The 23,156-nt window shown below is 45.1% G+C and overlaps 1 protein-coding gene across 3 annotated transcripts in view; it reads left to right on the plus strand.

Annotated features, from left to right (window-relative positions):
- Positions 1-4,639: 4,639 nt before the first annotated feature.
- The window catches only part of gss (glutathione synthetase), a 56,819-nt gene continuing 38,302 nt past the window's right edge, over positions 4,640-23,156 (plus strand). The window contains exons 1-4 of one of the 3 annotated variants that reach the window (XM_072556270.1): positions 4,645-4,712; positions 6,628-6,910; positions 19,273-19,410; positions 22,376-22,521. In XM_072556270.1, coding sequence (XP_072412371.1) covers positions 19,378-19,410; positions 22,376-22,521 — 179 coding nt within the window. In that variant the 5' untranslated portion in view covers positions 4,645-4,712; positions 6,628-6,910; positions 19,273-19,377. Of the gene's footprint in view, positions 4,713-5,047; positions 5,263-6,627; positions 6,911-19,272; positions 19,411-22,375; positions 22,522-23,156 lie in introns of those variants that run through there. The other 2 variants (XM_072556269.1, XM_072556271.1) reach the window with 2 other exon arrangements.

A 23,156-nucleotide genomic window follows, 5' to 3' on the forward strand; every position in this document is an offset into this window, starting at 1 on the left:
CTTCCCAGTATGTGATACATCCACATTGAATGATGAGAGGATGTTAGGCTGCACTGGGCATGAAGGTGACGTGTCAGAGTGTCAACATGTACACCAGCATTACACGTGGGGACACCACCCACCATGTACGTGTCAGGTACTCATGTGACTCGGCCAACGTTTTCTATCTCATACGCTGCAGGTAAGGATGGCCCGAGACATGGTACATTGGCGAGACCAAACAGATGCTACAACAACGGATGAATGGACACTGCGCAACAATTGCCAGACAGGGATGTTCCCTTCTAACACTTCAGCAGTCAGGGCAGCTACTTAAATAATGATACCCAGAGTGGAACTGCAAGGGATAGAGTGTACAAACATAGAATAAACAGCAGTAAATAGGGTCAAAAGGGGAAGAGAAAACACTAAAAAAGGAAAATTAATAACTTGTAACAAAATAAATAAATTACCAGCACAAATACAGGTGAATCGACATGATCTGACTTCCATTACTGAGACAGGGTTACATACCTGATGAAGGGCTTATTCCCGAAACGTCGATTTTCCTGCTCCTTGGACGCTGCCTGACCTGCTGTGCTTTTCCAGCACCACTCTAATCTAGACTCTGATTTCCAGCATCTGCAGTCCTCACTTTTGCCTAAAGGAGTCTAGCAGCAGAGGTAGTTGAGGAACAGTGGCAGACATTTGAGAAAATCATTCAGTATTTGCTAGAATTTGTTGAGGACATAACAAACAAGAAAAGGTGGATGTAACATAACTGGAATTTCAGAAAGCATTTGATAAGGTTTTTCAAATTAGGCAACTTAATAAAAAAAAGAGTCCATGGTGTTGGAGGCAGTTTATTAGCATGGACAAACAAGTGGCTAACTAATAGAAGTCAGAGAGTTGATATAAGAAGTGCATTTTCAGGATGGCAACGTGTAACTAACTGAATGTCAAAGGTATTTGTGCTGAGGTCACAATTATTCACAAGAATTATTAATGATTTGCATGACGAAAGTGAATGTATTATAGCCATAGGCAGATTTTTAATTATTAAGGGATCAAGGGTTATGGAGAAAAGGCAGCAAAATAGATTTGAGGTTTACAGATCAGCCATGATCTCATTGAACAAAGATGAAAGAACAAAGAACATTACAGCACAGGAACAGGCCCTTCAGCCCTCCAAGCCTGCGCTGATCCAGATCCTCTATCTAAACCTGCCGCCTATTTTCTAAGGATCTGTATCCCTCTGCTCCCTGCCCATTTATGTATCTGTCTAGATACATCTTAAATGATGCTATCGTGTCCACTTCTACCACCTCCACTGGCAATGCATTCCAAGCACCCACCATCCTCTGCGTAAAGAACTTTCCATACATATCTCCCCTAAACTTTTCCCCTCTCACTTTGAACTCGTGACCTCTAGTAATTGAGTCCCCCACTCTGGGAAAAAGCTTCTTGTTATCCACCCTGTCTATACCTCTCATGATTTTGTTGACTTCAGTCAGGTCCCCCCCTCAACCTCTGCCTTTCTAATGAAAATAATCCTAATCTACTCAATCTCTCTTCATAGCTAGCGCCCTCCATACCAGGTAACATTCCGGTGAATCTCCAAAGCATCGACATCCTTTTGGTAATGTGGTGACCAGAACTGTGCACAGTATTCCATGACATTGAATGAAGCATGCATGTACAGCAGGTAGTGAAGAAGGCTAATGGCATGCTGGCCTTCATAACAAATGGGATTGAGTATAGAAGCAAAGAGGTTCTTCTGCAGCTGTACAGGGCCCTGGTGAGACCACACCTGGAGTACCGTGTGCAGTTCTGGTCTCCAAATTTGAGGAAAGACATTCTACCTATTGAGGGAGTGCAGCATAGGTTCACGAGGTCAATTCCTGAAATGGCGGGATTACCTTACACTGAAAGACTGGAGCGACTGGACTTGTATACCCTTGAGTTTAGAAGACTGAGAGGGGATCTGATTGAGACATATAAGATTATTAAAGGATTGGACACTCTGGAGGCAGGAAACATGTTTCCGCTGATGGGTGAGTGCCGAACCAGAGGACACAGCTTAAAAATACGGGGTAGACCATTTAGGACAGAGATGAGGAGAAACTTCTTCACCCAGACAGTGGTGGCTGTGTGGAATGCTCTGCCCCAGAGGGCAGTGGATGCCCAGTCTCTGGATTCATTTAAGAAAGAGTTGGATAGAGCTCTCAAGGATTGTGAAATAAAGGGTTATGGAGATAAGGCAGGAACAGGATACTGATTAAGAATGATCAGCCATGATCATATTGAATGGTGGTGCAGGCTCGAAGGGCAGAATGGCCTACTCCTGCACCTATTGTCTATTGATATAGCTGAGCATACGTCCATTTAAGACATATAAGACCATAAGAAATAGGAACAAGAGTAGGCCATTCAGCCCCTTGGATCTGGTCCACTGTTCATTGGAATCATTGCTGATCCAATGTCCTTCATGTCCATTTTCTGTCCCCAAAGCCCTTTATTCCCCTACTGGTCAAGGATCTATCTCAGCCTTAAATAGATGCAAGGCTATTCCAGCCTCCACCACTTCCTCTGGCAGCTCATACACGCACTACCCTCTGTGTGAAAACGTTGCCCTTTAGGTCCCTTTTAAATTTTTCCCCTCTCACCTTAAACCTATGCCCTCCAGTTTTGGACTCTCCCACACCAGATAAAAGACCTTGGCTATTCACCCTATACATGCCCCTTATGATACTACAAACCTCCATAAGATTACCCCTCAGCCTCCAATGCTTCAGGGAAAATAGTCCCGGTTTATTCAGCCTCTCCCTATCTGGATGGGTATATGAATAGGAAAGGTTTAGAGGGATATGAGCCAAGTGCTTGCAAATAGGACTAGAATAATTTAGGATATCTGGTTGGTATGGATGAGTTGGACCGAAGGATCTGTTTCCATGCTGTACATCTTTATGACTCCCTGTGGCAAGGAGTTCCAAAGATTCACAACCCTCTGACAAAAGAAATTCCTTCTCATCTCAGTCTTAAATTGGTGACCCTTTATTCTAAGACCAAACAATCTGGTCCTAGATTTTCCCATGAGCGGAAACGTCCTCTCAAAAGTTACGCTGTCAGGACCCTTAAGGATTGTTCAGTGGTTAGCACTACTGTCTCACTGCACTGGGGACCTGGGTTCAATGCCACCCTCAGGAGACTACCTGTATAAAGTTTTGATTTGGAGATGCCGGTGTTGGACTGGGGTGTACCAAGTTAAAAATCACACAACACCAGGTTATAATCCAACAGGTTTAATTGGAAGCACTAGCTTTCCAAGCGCTGCTCCTTCAACCACCTGATGAAGGAGTGGCACTCCGAAAGCTAGTGCTTCCAATTAAACCTGTTGGACTATAACCTGGTGTTGTGTGATTTTTAACTGTGTAAAGTTTGCATATTTTCCCCGTTCCTGGGCGGGTTTCCTCCAAAGATGTGCAGGTTGGCCACACAAAATTGCTCCATGTGGATTATTGGGGATGAGGTTGGATGCTGTTTGGTGCAGATTCAATGGGCTGAGTGGCCTCTTTCTGCACTGTATGTATCCTATGAATCCTCAATGTGTCAATCAGATCACCTCCCATTCTCCAGTTGTGCTGTTTCTATTTCTTTTATGGTAGTTCTCTGAACAGGTTGATTGCCCCTCACCCTGCCAGTTCCCTGCCTCCTAGAGGTCAGCCCAGCCTGAGGCGGCGCTGTGGGCCCTTTCCAATCACGTGCTGCTCCTGGAACCAGGCGGAGGCGGTAGGAGCGTGGACGGCGCCATCGTCTCCATGGTAGCGTGACGTTTGGCGCGCGTCTGGGCGGGTCCGTATGAGTCTGATTGCCATCGCGATTGACGATCGACTCGTCTGTGATTGGTTACGAATGCCGCCAGTCAGTCTCACGGGGCGGGAATGATGTGCCTTTTGCCGTTTGTAATTGGCTATAGTCCGCGTCAATCATGAAGCAGGGGCCGGGTCTAATCCTTAGTCGGGTTCGTGGTTGGACGTCGCGTGAGGGTCTTCGCATAATCCATCTTTAATTGGCTGGATGTGCCATCAATCATGAGCTGGGCACACGCCCGTGGTATGGATTGGTGCCTGAGTGACGGGGTAGGGGGCAATCGTTAACCTATGATTGGCTGGAGACGCTTGGCGTCAGGAGCTAGGGGCGGGTCCGTAGTGGTGTCGAGGCCGCGATTGGTTCTAGGATTATCGAGGTTCGTCCCATGTTTCATCGATGATTGGCTGAATGTCAGTTGGGTCCAAACCCGTGATTGGCGGAGAGGTGTGCTGGGTTGCGTTCCCGGAGCCACCTGTGACTGGATGCAACTACCGTCAGTCAGAAGGCGAGTGGGCGAGCCGGTTGTCGGCCAGGACAGCGATTGGTGAAACCGATGGGGGCCGGGCCTGGAGGCGCACTTGATTGGCCGGAGGCGCCACCAGTCAGGGGCGGGGGGGCAGGGGGGGCGGGGTGGGTAGCCCGCGACTGTGATTGGTGACAGGGGGCGGAGCGGCATTGGAGAGCCACCTGTGATTGGCCGCAGCCGCTGTCAGTCAGGGCAAGGCGAGGGGGAGGGGCCTGGCAAGTGTAGCCAAAATTTTGTAACAAGGTTTTGTAGCGAGTTGTTGGGGGAAGCTGGTGGCGGGAGCAGGATGCATGGGAGGCTGCCCAGTCTGGTTTTGCCCAGGAAGTCAGAGAGTGAGGTAATTACTGACCTAACACCATTAATATTCCCCACCCCTTGCACCGCATGCGGATATGGTTCTTCTTTTTATTTGCTTTAAACAATCATAAACTTTCGAAGCAATTGAGATGAATGTCTTGGAATAAAAGAAACAAGAACAGGAACATCAGTGTTTCGTTTGTAGTGGTGTAGGGGGTGTCTCAGAGCTGCTTTCTCTCGCGTAGACGTCGCCAGACCCGCTGAGTTTCTCCGGCAATTTAAAGGCGGTCGGACAGGGAGAGGGAGGGATTGATGGGGAGCTGCCCCCCGGAATTGAGTTGAATTCGGTGCCGAGGGAGCCGCTTGAGGTAAAACTCGAGCCCCTTGGTCCCTTTTCTCAGGGTTTTCCATTCAGAACATTGACCGCAGGGGCTCCTGAGGCCAGCCCGACCTTTGCACCGGGGCCTGCTGAGCGACCGCGCAGTCAGCAAGGCCGTCTCCTCTCCTCCATCCGCATCGCCCTGCCTCCCCACAGGGTCAACTGAGAGCTTGTGTGCCTCTTTATTTCCGATTCCGCTGATCATCATTAGGTAATTCTCCAGTAACTCTCTCTACTGTGGTTCGCTTACATTTGGAACATGGGGTTGGGCCTCAACTGTTGGTAATTAATAATCAATGACATTGACAATGGCAATGAGTGCGGGTTGCTAAATGTGCTGAAGACACGAAGGTGAGGGGGATCTCACGTTGTCAGCAGGACACACGGAGCTTGGGACCGTATTGTGCTTCGAGAAGTTGAGGGGGGGGTAAAGAAATGGAGGGAGGTGGGGCAGGTAAAAGCCGCGATCACTGCGCTCATCTCTTTCTGGTGAAGACTACCCCATCAGCACAGGCCTCACTTTCCCTAGTATTTGTACCAGTGCTCCACGAACCAGAACCCACCTCTCCGATGCTAGCCTGTTGGCTGAGGGGTTTGAGTCATAGAGATGTACAGCACGGAAACAGAGCCTTCGGTCCAACTCGCCGACCAGGTATCCCAACTCAATCTTGTCCCACCTGTTGTTTGGCTAGCTAAGTTGGCAGGATGGCTGGTTTGTGATGCCAGCTGCAAGCATTCACTTCCCATGCCAGATGATGTTTACCCTGAAGGACTGTCCATCTCAATCGCTCTCCTTGACCGAGGCATGGGTGACCCTCAGGTTAAAGGCCACTAGTTATCTACCACTCCCTCTCATGAGATAGCAGCCAGATGATCTCGTAAGACTATCGTACCTTTACCGTTACCTTTTACATCTCTTAAATCTCATTTACATTTGTCAGAAGTCACACGACAGCAGGTTTGGTGCAAAAGGTTTATTTTAAATTACAATTGTTCGGAGTGCTGCTCCTTCAGCAGGTGACGTTCACCTATAACTGGGTGTCTTGTGACTTTTGACTTTGTCTACCCCAGACCAACATCGACACCTGCACATTATTTGTATCTCACTAATTTGGACCTGACTCAAGTGATTAGATTACTTAGTGTGGAAACAGGCCCTTCGGCCCAACAAGTCCACACCAACCCGCCGAAGTGCAACCCACCCAGACCCATTTCTCTACATTTACCCCTTCACCTAACACTACGGGCAATTTAGCATGGCCAATTCGCCTAACCTGCACATTTTTGGATTGTGGGAGGAAACCGGAGCACCCGGAGGAAATCCACGCAGACACTGGGAGAATGTGCAAACTCCACACGGAGAGTCGCCTGAGGTGGGAATTGAACCCGGGTCTCTGGCGCTGTGAGGCAGCAGTGCTAGCCACTGTGCTGCCCACATAATCCAGTGATTATTACCTTTTGAGATTCTGCTTTGTGGTTTAGTTTTTACCTACACATATTCCTTGAAGAGAACCTCTTCACTAGTCTTGCCCATGTCACTGGTGTCTAAACGGAACCCCTCTCCCACTTCCTCTAGGTGTTCCTGTAACTGTGCCAACCTTTGAGGAGTCAGAAGTCAGTGGACGCACATGTCGATGAATCATCTGAGTGACTGTGGGGCTCAGAGGGGACATTAATCTATACCTCTGAATTAGTGGTGCTGGAAGAACACAGCAGTGCAGGCAGCATCCAAGTAGCTTCGAAGTTGACGTTTTGGGCAAAAGCCCTTCATCAGGAATAGATGTTTACCTCATTAATCTATACCCCTCATTCAAAGTTCCACTCCAGACCCGTGGAGCAAAGCTGAACCCTGGCACAGGGTAGGGAACACACCCTTCTGAGTTGTTGCTCTTTGCTCCAGAGAACAGTGTCTATCTCCCTGAATGTACAGTCCTGACCTACCACTGCGTTCTTTTTAATTCTTCTCGCTGCTCGTCCTGTGCTGCCTGGGTCAATTTGTTTTAACCAAGCTGCAGTCTTTGCCCTAGTCCATACAAGCTGCAAGAACTTCAAACTTGTACACCATTCTGTGATTGTATATGCAGCAAAGTTATGACAGGCGAGGAAATGAAAACCAAACTTCCCTTTGGCTGATTGTGCAAGGACTGAAGCGCAGATTTTAAGAACTGGCCAACCGATATAAACAGGAATTTGAAGAACATTTTTGTGTGTTTGCTTATTAATCTGGTGCTCAGTGCCCACGAGGTTGGGTGAGGAGGATGCAGGGAGGCTTCAAGGTGATTCAGACAAGTTGAGCAAGTGGGCAGAGTCAGTACGGCATGCTAAATGTCGATTCATACAGTTCAGTGTAAACAATAAAATCAGAAAGCTGGAGTATCATTTAAATGATATTGAGCAATGTGGATGTACAAATGCATCTAGGTATCATTGTGTACCAGTTGATGAGAGGAGACAGGCCAGTGCAGCAAACAATTAGATGGACAAATGTAATAACAGCCTTTATTGCAAGAGGTTTTGAGTTCAGACGTAGGGATATTTTACTGCAATTATACAGGGCCTTGGTGGGATCAACCCTGGAATATTGGGTGTTGTTTTGGTGTCCCTATCTAAAAAATGATATACTTGCTAAATGAGTAAATGAAGTGCAGTGGAGGTTCACCAGGCTGATGTCAGGGATGGCTGGACTGTTGTGTGAGGAGAAAGAGTCAGCATGGAAACACACCTGTCTGTCCAACTAGTCCAAGCCGACCACGTTCCCAAACTAAACTAGTCCCGTCTGCCCCCGCTCGGTCCATATCCCTCCAAACATTTCTTATTCATGTACTTACCCAAATGTCTTTTAAACATTGTAACAGTATCTATCGCACGTCCTCAGTCAGTTCATTCCACACACAAACCACTCTGAATTAAAAAAGTTGCCCCTCATCTCATTGTTTAAAAACTTTCTCCTCATCTTAAAAAAAGTCCCCTCTAATTTTGAACACCCCCAACTTGGGAAAAAGACCTTTGCTATTCACCTTATCTATGTCCCTCCTGATTTTATAAAACCTCTCTAAGGTTACCCCTCAACCTCACTACACTCCAATAAGTGGATGTACCTACTAGAGAAGGTGCATAACCTATTTCTTGGGAAATAAGGCAGGGCAGGTAACTGAGGTATCATGGGGGAGCACTTTGGGGTCAGCGACCATAATTCTATTAGTTTTTAAATAGTGATGGAAAAGGAGAGACCAGATCTCTAAATTGGAGGAAGGCTAATTTTGACAGTATTAGGCAAGAACGCTCCCTCACCTCTATCCAAGGCCCTAAAGGAGCCTTCCACATCCATCCCTCCTCCCTCACCTCTATCCAAGGCCCTAAAGGAGCCTTCCACATCCATCAAAGTTTCACCTGCACATCCACCAATATCATTTATTGTATCCGTTGCTCCCGATGCGGTCTCCTCTACATTGGGGAGACTGGGCGCCTCCTAGCAGAGCGCTTTAGGGAACATCTCCGAGACACCCGTACCAATCAACCAAACCGCCCCGTGGCCCAACATTTCAACTCCCCCTCCCACTCTGCCGAGGACATGGAGGTCCTGGGCTTCCTTCACGGCCGCTCCCTCACCACCAGACGCCTGGAGGAAGAACGCCTCATCTTCCGCCTCGGAACACTTCAACCCCAGGGCATCAATGTGGACTTCAACAGCTTCCTCATTTCCCCTTCCCCCACCTCATCCTAGTTTCAAACTTCCAGCTCAGTTACTGCCTCCTTGACTTGTCCGACCTGCCTATCTTCTTTTCCACCTATCCACTCCACCCTCTCCTCCTTGACCTATCACCTTCATCTCCTCCCCCACTCACCCATTGTACTCTATGCTACTCTCTCCCCACCCCCACCCTCCTCTAGCTTATCTCTCCATGCTTCAGGCTCACTGCCTTTATTCCTGATGAAGGGCTTTTGCCCGAAACGTTGATTTCGCTGCTCGTTGGATGCTGCCTGAACTGCTGTGCTCTTCCAGCACCACTAATCCAGTATTTGATTTTCAGCATCTGCAGTCATTGTTTTTACCAAGAACGCTCAAAAGCTGATTGGGACAGCTGGAAAATGAGAAGCCTTCAGAAATGAGATAACGAGAGTCGAGACCATATACTCCTGTTAGGGTGACAGGGAATGCTGGATGACTAGAGAAATAGAGGGTTTTGTTAAGAAAAAGAAGGAAGCATATGTCAGGTACAGACAGGAGAGATCGAGTGAATCCTTAGAGTATAATGGCAGTAGGAGTATACTTGAGGGAAATCAGGAGGGCAAAAAGGGGACATGAAATAGCTTTGGCAAACAGAGTTTGGTAGAATCCAAAGGGACTTTACAAATACATTGAGGACAATATGGTAACCATGGAGAAAATAGGGCCCCCTCAAAGATCTGCAAGGCAGCCATGTGTGGAGCCGCAGGAGATGGGGGAGATACTAAACGATTATTTTGCATCAGTACTTACTGTGGAGAAGGACATGGAAGATATAGAATATGGAGAAATAGATGGTGACATCTTGAAAAATGTCCATAATACAGAGGAGGAAGTATTGGATGTCCTGAAATGCATAAACTTGGATAAATCCCCAGGACCTGATCAGGTGTACCCGAGAACTCTGTGGGAAGCTAGGGAAGTGATTGCTGGGCTCCTTGTTGAGATATTTGGATCATTGATAGTCACAGGTGAGGTGCCAAAAGACTGGAGATTGACTAACGTGGTGCCACACTGCAAGAAGGGTGGTAAGGACAATCCAGGGAACTATAGACTGGTGAGTCTGACGTCGGTGGTGGCAAGTTGTTGGAGGGAATCCTGAGGAGCAGGATGTACTTTATTAGGAAAGGCAAGGACTGATTAGGGATAGTTAACATGGCTTTGTGTGTGGAAAATCATCTCTCGTTTTTTTGAAGAAATAACAAAGAGGATTGATGAGGACAGAGCGGTAGATGTGATCTATATGGACTTCAATAAGGCGTTCGACAAGGTTCCCCATGGGAGACTGGTTAGCAAGGTTAGATCTCGTAGAATACAAGGGGAACTAGCCATTTGGATACAGAACTGGCTCAAAAGGTAGAAGACAGAGGGTGGTGGTGGAGGGCTGTTTTTCGGAGTGGAAGCCTGTGACCAGTGGAGTGCCACAAGGATCAGTGCTGGGTCCTCTACTTTTTGTCATTTTATATAAATGATTTGGATGTGAACATAAGAGGTACAGTTAGTAAGTTTGCAGATGACACCAAAATTGGAGGTGTAGTGGATGTGAAGAAGGTTCCCTCAGCGTACAATGGGATCTTGAGCAGATGGGCCAATGGGCTGATCAGAGCAGGACTTGTACAACTTCAGGGAAAGGTCCTCGGGAGGGTTGCTGAACGAAGAGACCTTGGAGTGCAGGTTCATAGCTCCTTGAAAGTGAAGCCGCAGGTAGATAGGATAGTGAAGAAGGCGTTCGGTGTGCTTTCCTTTATTGGTCAGAGCATTGAGGATAGGTGTTGTGAGGTCATGTTGAGGCCGTACAGGACATTGGTTCGGCAACCTTTGGAATATTGCATGCAATTCTGGTCTCCTTTATATCCAGAGGATGTTGTGAAACTTGAAAGGATTCAGAAAAGATTTGCAAGGATGTTGTCAGGGTTGGAGGATTTGAGCTACAGGGAGAGGCTGAACAGGCTGGGGCTGTTTTCCCTGGAGCATCGGAGGCTGAGGGGTGACCTTATAGAGGTTTACAAAATCATGAGGGGCATGAATGGTATAAATAGACCAAGTCTTTTCCCTGGGGTTGGGGAATCCAGAACTAGAAGGCATAGGTTTAGAGTGAGAGGGGAAAGATATAAAGGAGACCTAAGGGGCAACTATTTCACGCAAAGGGTGGTACATGTACTGAATGAGCTGCCAGAGGAAGTGGTGGAGGCTGGTACAATATAGCATTTAAAAGCCATCTGAATGGGAATATGAATAGGAAGGCTTTCGAGGGATATATGCCAAGTGCTGGCAAATGGGACTAGATTAAGTTAGGATATCCGGTCAGCATGGACAGGTTGGACTGATGTGTCTGCTTCTGTGCTGTACATCTCTGACTCTGACTACCTAGGCCCTACCATTAATTGTGCAAATCCTTCTCAGGTTTGTTTTACCAAAATGCCAAACCTCTCATTTATCTTAATTAATCCATCTTCCACTCCTCAGCCCACTGGCCCAATTGAGGAAGATCACTTTGTAATATTAGAAAACTCTAATTGGAAGGTCATTAGAATTTGTAACCTGCTTCAGAATAAATTCAATCACAAATACAAAAAAAAACCTGGCCCAAATATCCAAAATGGCTGTTAACTTATGCAAATATTTTAACCACCATTTCAGAATGCATATCAAACAAAAGCTGAATTGCAATACTTTTGGCAAAGCAATGGTTGCCTTGGATTGGATTCACTAGAGTTTCAAAGGACAAGAGGGTGTGAAACATATAAAATTCTAACAGGCTGTATAAACTAGGTGGAGGGTGGATGTTTCCCTAGTTAGGGTGTGTCGAAACCAGGGGTCACAGTCTTGGGATATGAGGTAGCCATTTAGGGCTGAGATGAGGAAACGTTTCTTCACTCAGAGTGAATCTGTGGAATTCAGTACGACAGAAGGCTAGGTCACTGAATGTATTCAAGAAAGATTTTTTTTCTCTATCTTAATGGTGTCATGGTATGGAGAGAAAGTGAGGATACGGCATTGAGGTGGAGGATCAACCATGATCAGTTGACAGAACTGAAGGACCTACTCCCAGTTTCTGTGCAGAGGTGGAAATGAATCATTTTGGAAAGAAATTGGTTAAGCACTTGACAACAATGAGTCTGTGGGGCAGTGGGGAATGAGCAGGCAGGTGGGACCGACTGGATTGTTTCATGGGGAACTTGTGTAAACTTGATGGACAAACTGTCGTAAGTAACCTCCCATAATATGTCCTCCATTCTTAAAGGATGGTTTTTGCTTGTCAGTTTTCACCAGAAATTTTAAGTTGAAAGGAATTTACCTCGTACATTCCTAAATTTTTCAGTATGTACCCTGTATCCCTCCAGGTTTTACTGGTACAATTCAATTTCAGATAACTAGGGTGACGATGGTTCTGTGGTTATGTCACTGCACTAAAAATCCAGAGGTTCTCTTTCCTCCCCCCACCCTACACCCGCTGCAAAAGCTGATGAATGCTGCCCAGCCACTGGGTCAAACCCCCCACCCCCCAGCAACCTTTGAATACAATAAATATAAATTACCAAGTTAGTCCCCATAGCATTGACCATGACTCTATTGTTGATTTGGTGTAAAAGCGATTTGTTCATGAATGCTCTTTTGGGAAAGAAATCTTACCTGGTTTGGCCAACGTGTGAGTCCACACACAGTGTGGTTCATTTTTAAACTGACCCGTGAAATGGCTGATTAAACCACTCCCGTCAAGGGAAATTATAAACAGGGGGCGACAAATGCTGACCTTACCAACAATGCCCGCGAAAGAATAAAGTACAGCAGGTAGGAGTAATGATGTTCTCCAACGAATCAATGATTACCTCCCTTTACTATCTCTGCTTCACAGAAAAGGTAAAATAGACAGTTAACTAGAAGTAGACTTGCTTTTTGATTATATCTTGATGTACAGGAGCCAGTGTTGGACTTGGTGGACAAAGTTTAAAAATTGCACAATACAACGTTATAGTCCAACAGATTTATTTGGCAGCACTAGCTTTCGGAGAGCTGCTCCTTTATCAGATAGCTAGCGTTTACAAGTAAACCTGTTGGACTATAATCTGGTGTTCTGTAGTTTTTAACTTTATTACATCTTGCGTGACTTTAGGACTTTCCTCAGTGGTCCTAAAAGGATATATTTGAAGTGTTCAATGGGACAGCGAATGTGCACACAGCCAGCTCTGCCAAACACCGATGTGATAATCGCTAAATCATCTTGTATTGAGTTTGAGGAATAAATATTGGTCACCTCACCCAGGATACCTTCAATTTTTCTCTTTGCACATGTTCAGTTGTTTTTTTTTGTGCCTCGTGAGGGATGGGGATGGCTGGAATTTGACTTCATGAAACCTGACTCCTTAAGTAGTGTAGCCCTCCCTCAGCCCTGGCCTGACATCAACCTCAATATAGTTCTCTAATCTCTGGATTTCAAAAAAGCACTGTTTGGGCAAGTGTACCATCCATGGCAATACGCGGTGTTGGAGAATTCACAATTTAAGATTTCGCTCGCATGGTAGAGAGAAACTTTAAAGGTGGGTCAGTAACCAGAGGATTAAAGGATTTAAGGGAACTAACAAAAAAGAACTGGGGAGAGTTGGAACATTTCTTTCCAGTGTTTTGGAGTGCATTCTTTGAAAGGGTGGTGTAGAGAGGTGCCTTTGTGATTTGTTCTTTTTTTCAAAGGGTGTTGGTTGGAAAATTGAAAAGGAAACAATTCCAAGGCTGTAAGGAAAGGGTGGTGCTGCTGAACTGACTGCCCAATGTTTTCAAAGAGCTTTCACATTTTTCGGAGAATGGTCAAGTTTATTTGCCACAGTTGGGGCGGGACTGACAGCCCTCTGACAGTGCCCTAGAGCTATTAGGAATTGAGATATATTCTGCTGTTACCTACCCACCAGAAGGTATTGAGGCATTTACTATAAAATGCTTTTTGTTGTCTTTGGACAACATCACTCCTGTGTCCATTGGGGATAAATCCTTTCAATTCCTTTTCCCATTCTCTTTCCTTCTGCATCATAAGCAGAGCCTGCACCTCTCCAGTGCTTTACAGTAGTTGACATAGATAAATGTAATTTTTCTTATAACGTCATTCACTTGATATGGGCAGTATTGGCTAGTCCAGTATTTATTGGTGTGGTTCTGGAGTCACATGTAGGCCAGACCAGGTGAGGATAGCAGATTTCCTTCCCTAAAGAACATTGCCCTTTTTAATTAACAATATGGGGTTGTTATTATTAAAGCTTTTTATTCCAGAGTACAGAGGAACCTCGATTATCTGAATGAGATGGGCGGGCACTCTTTCTTTCGGATAATTGATTATTCGGTTAATTGATTTCCTCTGGGACTCGGAGTTTTCTGTGAAGTCTGCTCCCCATTCAGGAGATGAGGCAAAAGTGCACTGTGCGCAAGACCCTGCCCCCACTGCCTAACCAACCCCAGCTGCCCCCAACCCTGTCCAATACCACCTCCCCATCCGCTCCCACCCTGTCCCCAGCCCATCCAACACCCCATTCAAAACCCCCCCGCCCTGCCTGCCCCCGGGGCAGCCGGACTGTACACCAACAGTCAAACTGCTGCTGCCTTTGTGGGGTAAGACGCCAAATAGCATACGCGCACAGTGTTTTGATAGGTTGCATCTTTGTCCTGTACAGGACAATGTGGGAGAGATTATCTGGGGAAGGGGGTGGGGGTGAAATGGTTAGGGCACACCCCTGTGTAGAACTTCAGGGAAGAGAGAGTGTGTGCAGGGGGTCAGTCAGTCATTTACAGACGGTGTCTGGACTCTCCAAGACTGTTCTCTGCAACATTTCGATGAGCCGAGTTCGTTTTTAATCGTTGTACCTGTAAATAAAAGATACCATCGGTTGAAACAGCTCTTTGAGATAATGTTTCTATTGGGACCTTGATCACCTTTGGATAATCCAATATTCGGATAATTGATATTCAGATAATAGAGGTTCCTCTGTATTTCTATTGAATTCAAATACGACGATCTACTATGATGGGATTTGAACGTATGTCCTTGAACATTTGCCTGGGTTCTGTGTTACTCATCTTACTGGCATTACCACTACACCAGCATCTCCCCTGGGAAGGGTGATTGAGGATTTTGACCATCGAGTTGATGATGCTCGATAGCACTATTTGATGTTTCTGGAGCAGAAGTTTTCAGTACTGTTGCTAGAATGTTCTTGCACGTTCAGGGCCTTCAGTCGATTCTTGATATTAGGCAGAGAGAATTGACGCATCTGAAGACCTGAGATAAGATGAGGGAAAGGAGCATCTGTGTTGCTGGGATCTCAGGAGGAGGCAGTGATGGATCCTCCACATCTGACTGAAAATGTTTCAGCCTTGTCTTTGGCATTGATGTCCTGGCACCTTCCCATTGAGGATGGGGAGTATTTGTAGAGTCTCCAATCCCTGTTGTTTCATTGTTCCCCACCATTCATAATTTCACAACAAAGTTTTGATCTGATGCATTAGTTGTCAAATTGCATAGCTCTGTCTGTTGCATGCTACTTCTGTTTGTCATACCAGTAGCCCTGTGTTCTTATGCAATTTCTGAGCTAAATGACAAGTTGTTACGAAGTTGTTAGGTGTTCTTGTACATCAGTCGATGAAAGCAAGCATGCAGGTACAGCAGGCAGTGAAGAAAGCTAATGGCATGCTGGCCTTCATAACAAGAGGGATTGAGTGTAGGAGAGAAGAGGTCCTTCTGCAGCTGTATTGGGCCCTGGTGAGACCGCACCTGGAGTTTTGTGTGCAGCTTTGGTCTCCAAATTTGAGGAAGGACATTCTGGCTATTGAGGGAGTGCAGCATAGGTTCACGAGGTCAATTCCTGGAATGGCGGGACTATCATATGTTGAAAGATTGGAGCGACTGGGCTTGTATACCCTTGAGTTTAGAAGGATGAGAGGGGATCTGATTTGAGACGTATAAGATTATTAAAGGATTGGACACTCTGGAGGTAGGAAGTGTGTTTCCATTGATGGGTGAGTCCAGAACCAGAGGACACAGTTTAAAAGTAAGGGGTAGGTCATTTAGAACAAAGTTGAGGAGAAACTTCGTCACCCGGAGTGGTCGATTATATAGAATGCTCTGCCCCAGAAGGCAGTGGAGACCAAGTCTCTGGAGATGAATAGAGCTCTTCAAGATAGTGGAATCAAGGGTTATGGTGCTAAGGCAGGAGCAGGATACTGATTGTGGATGATCAGCCATGATCATAATGAATGGTGGTGCTGGCTCAAAGGGCCGAATGGCCTCTTCCTGCACCTATTGACTATTGAAAGTAGTGGGGTGTTAAAATATCGAGGAGGTTACAAGAGATCACTGGAATGTATAGATGGGCTGATCAGTGGCAAGTGGAACTCATTCCAAATAAATATGAGGTGATGCACTTATAGAGTCATACAGATGTACAGCATGAAAACAGGCCCTCGGTCCAACCCGTCCATACCAACCAGATATCCCAACCCAATCTAGTCCCACCTGCCAGCACCCGGCCCATATCCCTCCAAACCCTTCCTATTCACATACCCATCCAAATGCCTCTTAAATGTTGCAATTGTACCAGCCTCCACCACTTCCTCTGGCAGCTCATTCCATACATGTACCACCCTCTATGTGAAAAAGTTGCCCCTTAGGTCTCTTTTATATCTTTCCCCCCTCACCCTAAACCTATGCCTTCTAGTTCTGTACTCCCTGACCCCAGGGAAAAGACTTTGTCTATTTACCCTATCCGTGCCCCTCTTAATTTTGTAAACCTTGATAAGGTCACCCCTCAGCCTCCGCTCCAGGGGAAATAGCCCCAGCCTGTTCAGCCTCTCCCTGTAGCTCAGATCCTCTAACCCTGGTAAACATGCTTGTAAATCCTTTCAAGTTTCACAACATCTTTCCGATAGGAAGGAGACCAGAATTGCGCGCAGTATTCCAACAGTGGCCTAACCAATGTCCTGTACAGCCGCAACATGACCTCCCAGCTCCTGTACTCAATACTCTGACCAATAAAGGAAAGCATACCAAATGCCTTTTTCACTATCCTATCTACCTGTGACTCCACTTTCAAGGAGCTATGAACCTGTACTCCAAGGTCTCTTTGTACAGCAACACTCCTCAGGACCTTACCAGTAAGTGTATAAGTCCTGTTAAGATTTGCTTTCCCAAAATGCAGCACTTCTCATTTATCTGAATTAAACTCCATCTGCCACTTCTCAGCCCATTGATCCTGTTGTAATCTGAAGTAACCCTCTTCGCTGTCCACTACACCTCCAATTTTGGTGTCATCTGCAAACTGTACCTCTTATGCTGGCATCCAAATCATTTATGTAAATGACAAAAAGGAGAGCGCCCAGCACTGTTCCTTGTGGCTCTCCCTTTGAGCCAGTTCTGTATCCATATGACTAGTTCTCCCTGTATTCCATGAGATCTAACCTTGCTAATCAGTCTCCCATGGGGAACCTTGTCGAACGCCTTACTGAAGTCCATATAGATCACATCTACTGCTCTGCCCTCATCTTCTTTGTTACTTCAAAAAACTCAACCAAGTTTGAGAGACATGATTTCCCACGCACAAAGCCGTGTTAACTATCCCAAATCACTCCTTGCCTTTCCAAATACATGTACATCGTGTCCCTCAGGATTCCCTCCAACAACTTGCCCACCACCGAGGTCAGGCTCACCGGTCTATAGTTCCCTGGCTTGTCCTTACCACCCTTCCTAAACAGTGGCACCACGTTTGCCAACCTCCAGTCTTCCGGCACCTCACCTGTGATTATCGATGATACAAATATCTCAGCAAGAGGCCCAGCAATCACTTCTCTAGCTTCCCACAGAGTTCTTGGGTACACCTGATCAGGTCCTGGGGATTTATCCCCCTTTAACCGTTTTAAGACATCCATCACTTCCTCCTCTGTAATCTGGACATCTTTCAAGATGTCACCATCTATTTCCCTACAGTCTATATCTTCCATATCCTTTTCCAGAGTAAATACTGATACAAAATATTCATTTAGTATCTTCCCCATTTTTTTGTGGCTCCACACAAAGGCTGCCTTGCTGATCTTTGAGGGGCCCTATTCTCTCCCTAGTTACCCTTTTGTCCTTAATATATTTGTAGAAACCCTTTGGATTCTCCTTAATTCTGTTTGCCAAAGCTATCTCATGTCCCCGTTTTGCCCTCCTGATTTCCCTCAAGTATACTCCTACTTTCTTTATACTCTTCTAAGGATTCACTCGATCTATCCTGTCTATATGTGCTTCCTTCTTTTTCTGAACCAAACCCTCAATTTCTTTAGTCACCCAGCATTCCCTATACCTACCAGCCTTCCCTTTCACCCTGACAGGAATATACTTTCTCTGGGTACTTGTTATCTCATTTCTGAAGGCTTCCCATTTTCCAGCCATCCCTTTACCTGCAAATACCTGCTAGAGTTTTGTGATTCTATGTCATAGGAGGGATGTGATTGTACTGATGAGGGTAGGGAGGAGATTTTGCAGGATGTTGCTTCAGCTCGAGAGTATTAGTTATGAAGTTAGGTTGGATAAACTGGTTGTTTTCCTTTGAGCTGAGGAGACTGAGGGAGGAGCATGGTTGAGATATATAAGATTGAGGGGCACAAATAGGATGGACTGAAACCTTCCTCTTTGGAGAGATCAGTGATCAGGGGCATAGATTTAAGGAAAAGGTCAGAAGGTAAAGTCAGGATTTGTGGAAAAATATTTTCACCCAGAGGATGTTGGCAGTCTTGAACCTATTGCTGAATGGGGTAACAGGCAGAAACCCTCCATAACATTTAAGAAGTATTTAGATATGCACTTGAGATGCCGAAGCATATAAGGCTATGGGCCACATGCTTAAAAATGGGATTAGAATAATTGGGTTCTTTTGACTGACATGGGAGTGATGGGCTTTTTCTGTGACTCTGAGGACAGTCTATGAAAATGAGCGCCAACGAAATGAGATTTATCCAGGGCACTTGATGAGGTGGGTTTGTGGCCATCATGTAAGATAAGGTGGGGACCTCGCATAAATATCATATTTAAAAAATTAATTCATGGAGTGTGTGTGTTTTGCCAGAATTTATTGCCTATCTCTAGTTGCCCTTTCGATGTAGGTAGGGAACTGCCTTCCTCAACAACTCCAGTCCACTTGGTGTTAGACCAGCAATCAATTAATAACTCCATGTGCGCCCTCTCAGAAGGACTACTGTCACATATTCCCTTTTTTTTAAATCTCTCGTAGAAACTCTTGGTATCCAAGTTTGAATTTCCAGCTAGTGTTCTATCATACTCTAATTTTTTTCCTCCCAATTAATATTTTCTACAATTCTCTAATGTCTCTTATATTCTGTCCAGCAGCACTCGAGGTTCCGAATGACGTGAGTTGAGAGGAGGGATGAGGTGAAGATGGTGGGAAGGTTGGAAGAAAGAATATGCAAACTTGTTGACCTTCTAATGTTTCTGATTTTGGGTGTATTGTTTTCTGGCAGGTGCTTTTGCCTCCAGTTGCTGAAGATGAAGTGCTCCACAACAATAGCCTTATCCAACAGCTGATCGTAGCAGCAAAGGATGCAGCTCTTCTTCATGGAGTTCTCATGAGGACGAAAGAGGAGCCGTCTAGCTCTGAGGTTGGTCCTTTTGAGAGTCTTTGTTTTACACTAGTCTTTGTTTTACACTAGAGAATCGACGTTTCGGGCATCAGCCCTTCTTCCTGAAGAAGGGCTGATGCCCGAAACGTTGATTCTCCTGCTCCTTGGATGCTCCCTGACCTGCTGCGCTTTTCCAGCAACACATTTTTAGCTCTGATCTCCAGCATCTGCAGTCCTCACTTTCTCCTCTGATAAACTTGTGCCTAACAAGTCACTTCACCTTCAATGACAAGATGTACAAACAAATCAATAGGATGCCTATGCAATCACCAATATCAGGACTGTTAGCAAAAGCAGTTATGCAGAGGTTAGAACAAACAGCCCTTCCCACAATCCAGCCCAAGCTTTGGGTCCGCTATGTGGATGACAACTTTGTCATCCCGAACCGCATCAAATCAGAAGAAACCCACAGACGTTTAAACAACATCCTTACCGGTATAAAGTTCACCAAAGAGGAAGAGATTTCCTAGCCTAGATGTCCTGGTAGAATGCAAAGCCAATGGAGAGCTGCAGACCAATATTTATAGGAAAGCCACACACTGACCAGATACTCAACTACAGGAGCAATCATCCCAACACCCACAAATGGAGCTGCATCAGGACATTATTTAAACGAGCCACAACGCACTGCAGCACCCAGAACTGAGAAGCCGAGGAAAAACACCTATACAACGTATTCAGTAAGCTTTGAAAAGATTTGTAGCTCAGTTGAGGTTCTGGATGTAGGTTTGCTCGCTGAGCTGGAAGGTTTGTTTTCAGACATTTTGTCACCCTGCTCGGTAACATCTTCAGTGAGCCTCAGGACAAAGCACTGCTGATGTTTCCTGCTTTCTATTTGTGTTTTGGTTTCCTTGGGTTGGTGATGTCATTTCCCAATAAACTAACGTCACTTATAAAATACTGTGCAAGAACTGTAACAAACACCACATTGGACAAACAGGCAGAAAACTAGCCACCAAGATACATGAACATCAACTAGCCACAAAAAGACATGACACATTCTGACTAGTATCCTCACATACAGATAAGGAAGGAAACCACTTCGACTGGGACAACACATCCATCCTAGGACCAGCCAAATAGAGACACATACGAGAATTCCTAGAGGCATGGCATTCCAACTGGAAGTCTATCAACAAACACGTTGACTTGGATCCTATTTACCACCTCTGAGAAAAAGAACAGGAAATGACATCACCACAGGAAATGACATCTCCAATCCAAGGAAACCAAAAGATATAAATACAAAGCAAGAAATATAAGTGTTTTGTCCGGAGGCTCACTGAAGATGTTACATAGTATGGTGATGAAACATCTGAAAATGAACCTTCCAGCTCAGTGAGCAAACCTACATCCATATTCAGGGACATTGGGTACCTGAAAAGCGCAGTCCACCAATTCCTACACAACACACCCAGAAACTCTAGCCATCCTGCCATACATTACAAACATCTCAACGATGATGACTAGAGTACTCTGGCCCCTAGGCATCATGTTGGCTTACAAACCTACCAACATACTGGAACAGCTCCTGATGACTTTACAGGGCCCTATACCCACAGCCAGCAGAATGAGCATCACATACAAAATACCCTGCAAGGACTGGAACCAACATTATGTTGGACAGATGGGCAGTAAGCTAGCCACCAGGATACATGAGCACACCAAATAGCCACCTAAAGACATGACCAACTGTCACTGGTATCTATGGACACAAATGAAGAGGGACACAAATTCAACTGGGACAATACATCCATCCTGGGACAGGCTAGACAAACACCTGCTCGGGAATTCCAAGAGGCCTGGCATTCAAACCAGAACTCCATTACCAAGCATATCGATATGGGTCCCATTTACCAATCTCTCCGAAATAGAACTGGAAGTGATATCACCCACCACAACAAACTGAGACAGATAAATAGCAAGTGGGATGGAATACCAATGCTTCGTCAGAGGCTCACTGATAATGTTACCTAGCATGGTGACGAAACATCTGAAACCAAATCTACCATCTCTGTGAGCAAATGTACAACCTAGTTTGTGAGAAAGAACTGAGGACTTGCATCTATGTAGTGCCTTTCATAAACCCAACACCAAAGTAATGTCCATAACAGGTTAAGTGAAACCATTCTCATTGCTTTATTTACTGACTACCTTTTACTGGTGATTATGTTGCTGGATCAGTAATCCAGGAGCAAGGAGGGTCTAGGTGAGGAACCAGACATGTACTCCATTCCCATTCTTACAATTTGGGGATGTGAATTCAGTTTGTGAAAGTCAACAAGAGGCTGTTTCACTTTTACCCATGGATCATTCTTGACCCTGATGTACACTCTCGTCTCAAACTCTTTGATTTCTGAGTTCTCATGCTGACGTTTAGATTCTTATATGAGCTCTACCTATTTTCTTCTCTTCCAGCTCTAGGCCTCCTAGAACTCCATAATTTCTCAGTTCTGACATTTCTTTGCACCCTGCCCCAAACATTTCCTTTGTCCCATGATTGGTCGCTATCTTTTCTGCTATGTTGCTCAGGAATTGCCGCCTGAAATCTCTCTGCTGCCTTGTCCCTCCTTGTGTAGATGTTTGCTCCTTAAAACTGATCACCGTTTGGCAAGAACGTGATCGCTTGATCCACATATCTCTTCCTCTGACTTGACGATATTTGTTCTGTATTATGTGCTTTGGGAGACTTTGATACATTTTAAGACTCAGTATAAATGCAAGTAAACAGACCTTCCGTTAGGACAAAGTCAGCACCCACGATATTAACCTGTCGTGTCCCATCACACACTTGAATGGAGCATCATTGTGGTTCCATTAATGTTGTAAAACTTCCAGCAGTTGTTGTTTTTATTCTTTCTTATATCCTTTATTTGTTGAATTCTAATATGTGTCAGACACCAAAATTAATTGATCGACACAATTTTTCTTTCTTTTTCAAAAGGCAACTAGCTATGCACCATTTAGTCTCTTCCCATCACCTGTACCGAAGAAACTGTTCACACAGGCGTGTGAGGTTCAACAAGACTTTAATATGCTGGTTGACAGAATAAGCCAGGACTCTGAATTTCTAACCAAAGCCCTAGCAAGGTAAGGCAATTGTACTGTCTTCTATCAAGTTGGATTTGGTAACCTAGACAGTGTATTTTCTGTTTTTTGATCAAAGCTATTGTATGGCAAGTCATCATTTTGGGTTTTGCCCCATACTATGTTGTTTCACTTGGAAAAACCTGTGTGTAATTGGACCGTTGTGTGTACTTGGCACTAGGATTTCTGTTTCTGCTACCTTTTTCCACTATCGCCATTTAGAAACCATTCTCCCATTTGCCACTTCTCTCTCTCTCTCTCTCTCTCTTTTTTTGTTTTGAATTATTTTGTCTACAGAAACAGGAAATTAAGCGTGTACAGTATTTAAACTTCAATTTTTTTATTGTTTATTTTCTGATGAGAAAGGTGAAGCAAACTTCACTGAAGCTTTTGTATTTAATTCAGTGAAAGAATTTGATTCACTTACATGATGTTTGATTATATTCACATTTTTCGAGTTTGGAATTCAAACTAGTGACACATGCATGTTGGTTGGTTACTTTTGTGAAGGACTGAATAATCCTGATCCATTGCAATACGTGATACGAGGCAGGCACCCTGGAGTGTTAATGGAAGGTTCTTAGTATTGTGCTGTGTGTATGACTGGAAGGATCAAGGTTGATGGTCATTAGCTTGTT

The sequence above is a fragment of the Chiloscyllium punctatum genome, chromosome 37, assembly GCF_047496795.1.
Source record: "Chiloscyllium punctatum isolate Juve2018m chromosome 37, sChiPun1.3, whole genome shotgun sequence".
Classification (NCBI taxonomy): domain Eukaryota; kingdom Metazoa; phylum Chordata; class Chondrichthyes; order Orectolobiformes; family Hemiscylliidae; genus Chiloscyllium; species Chiloscyllium punctatum.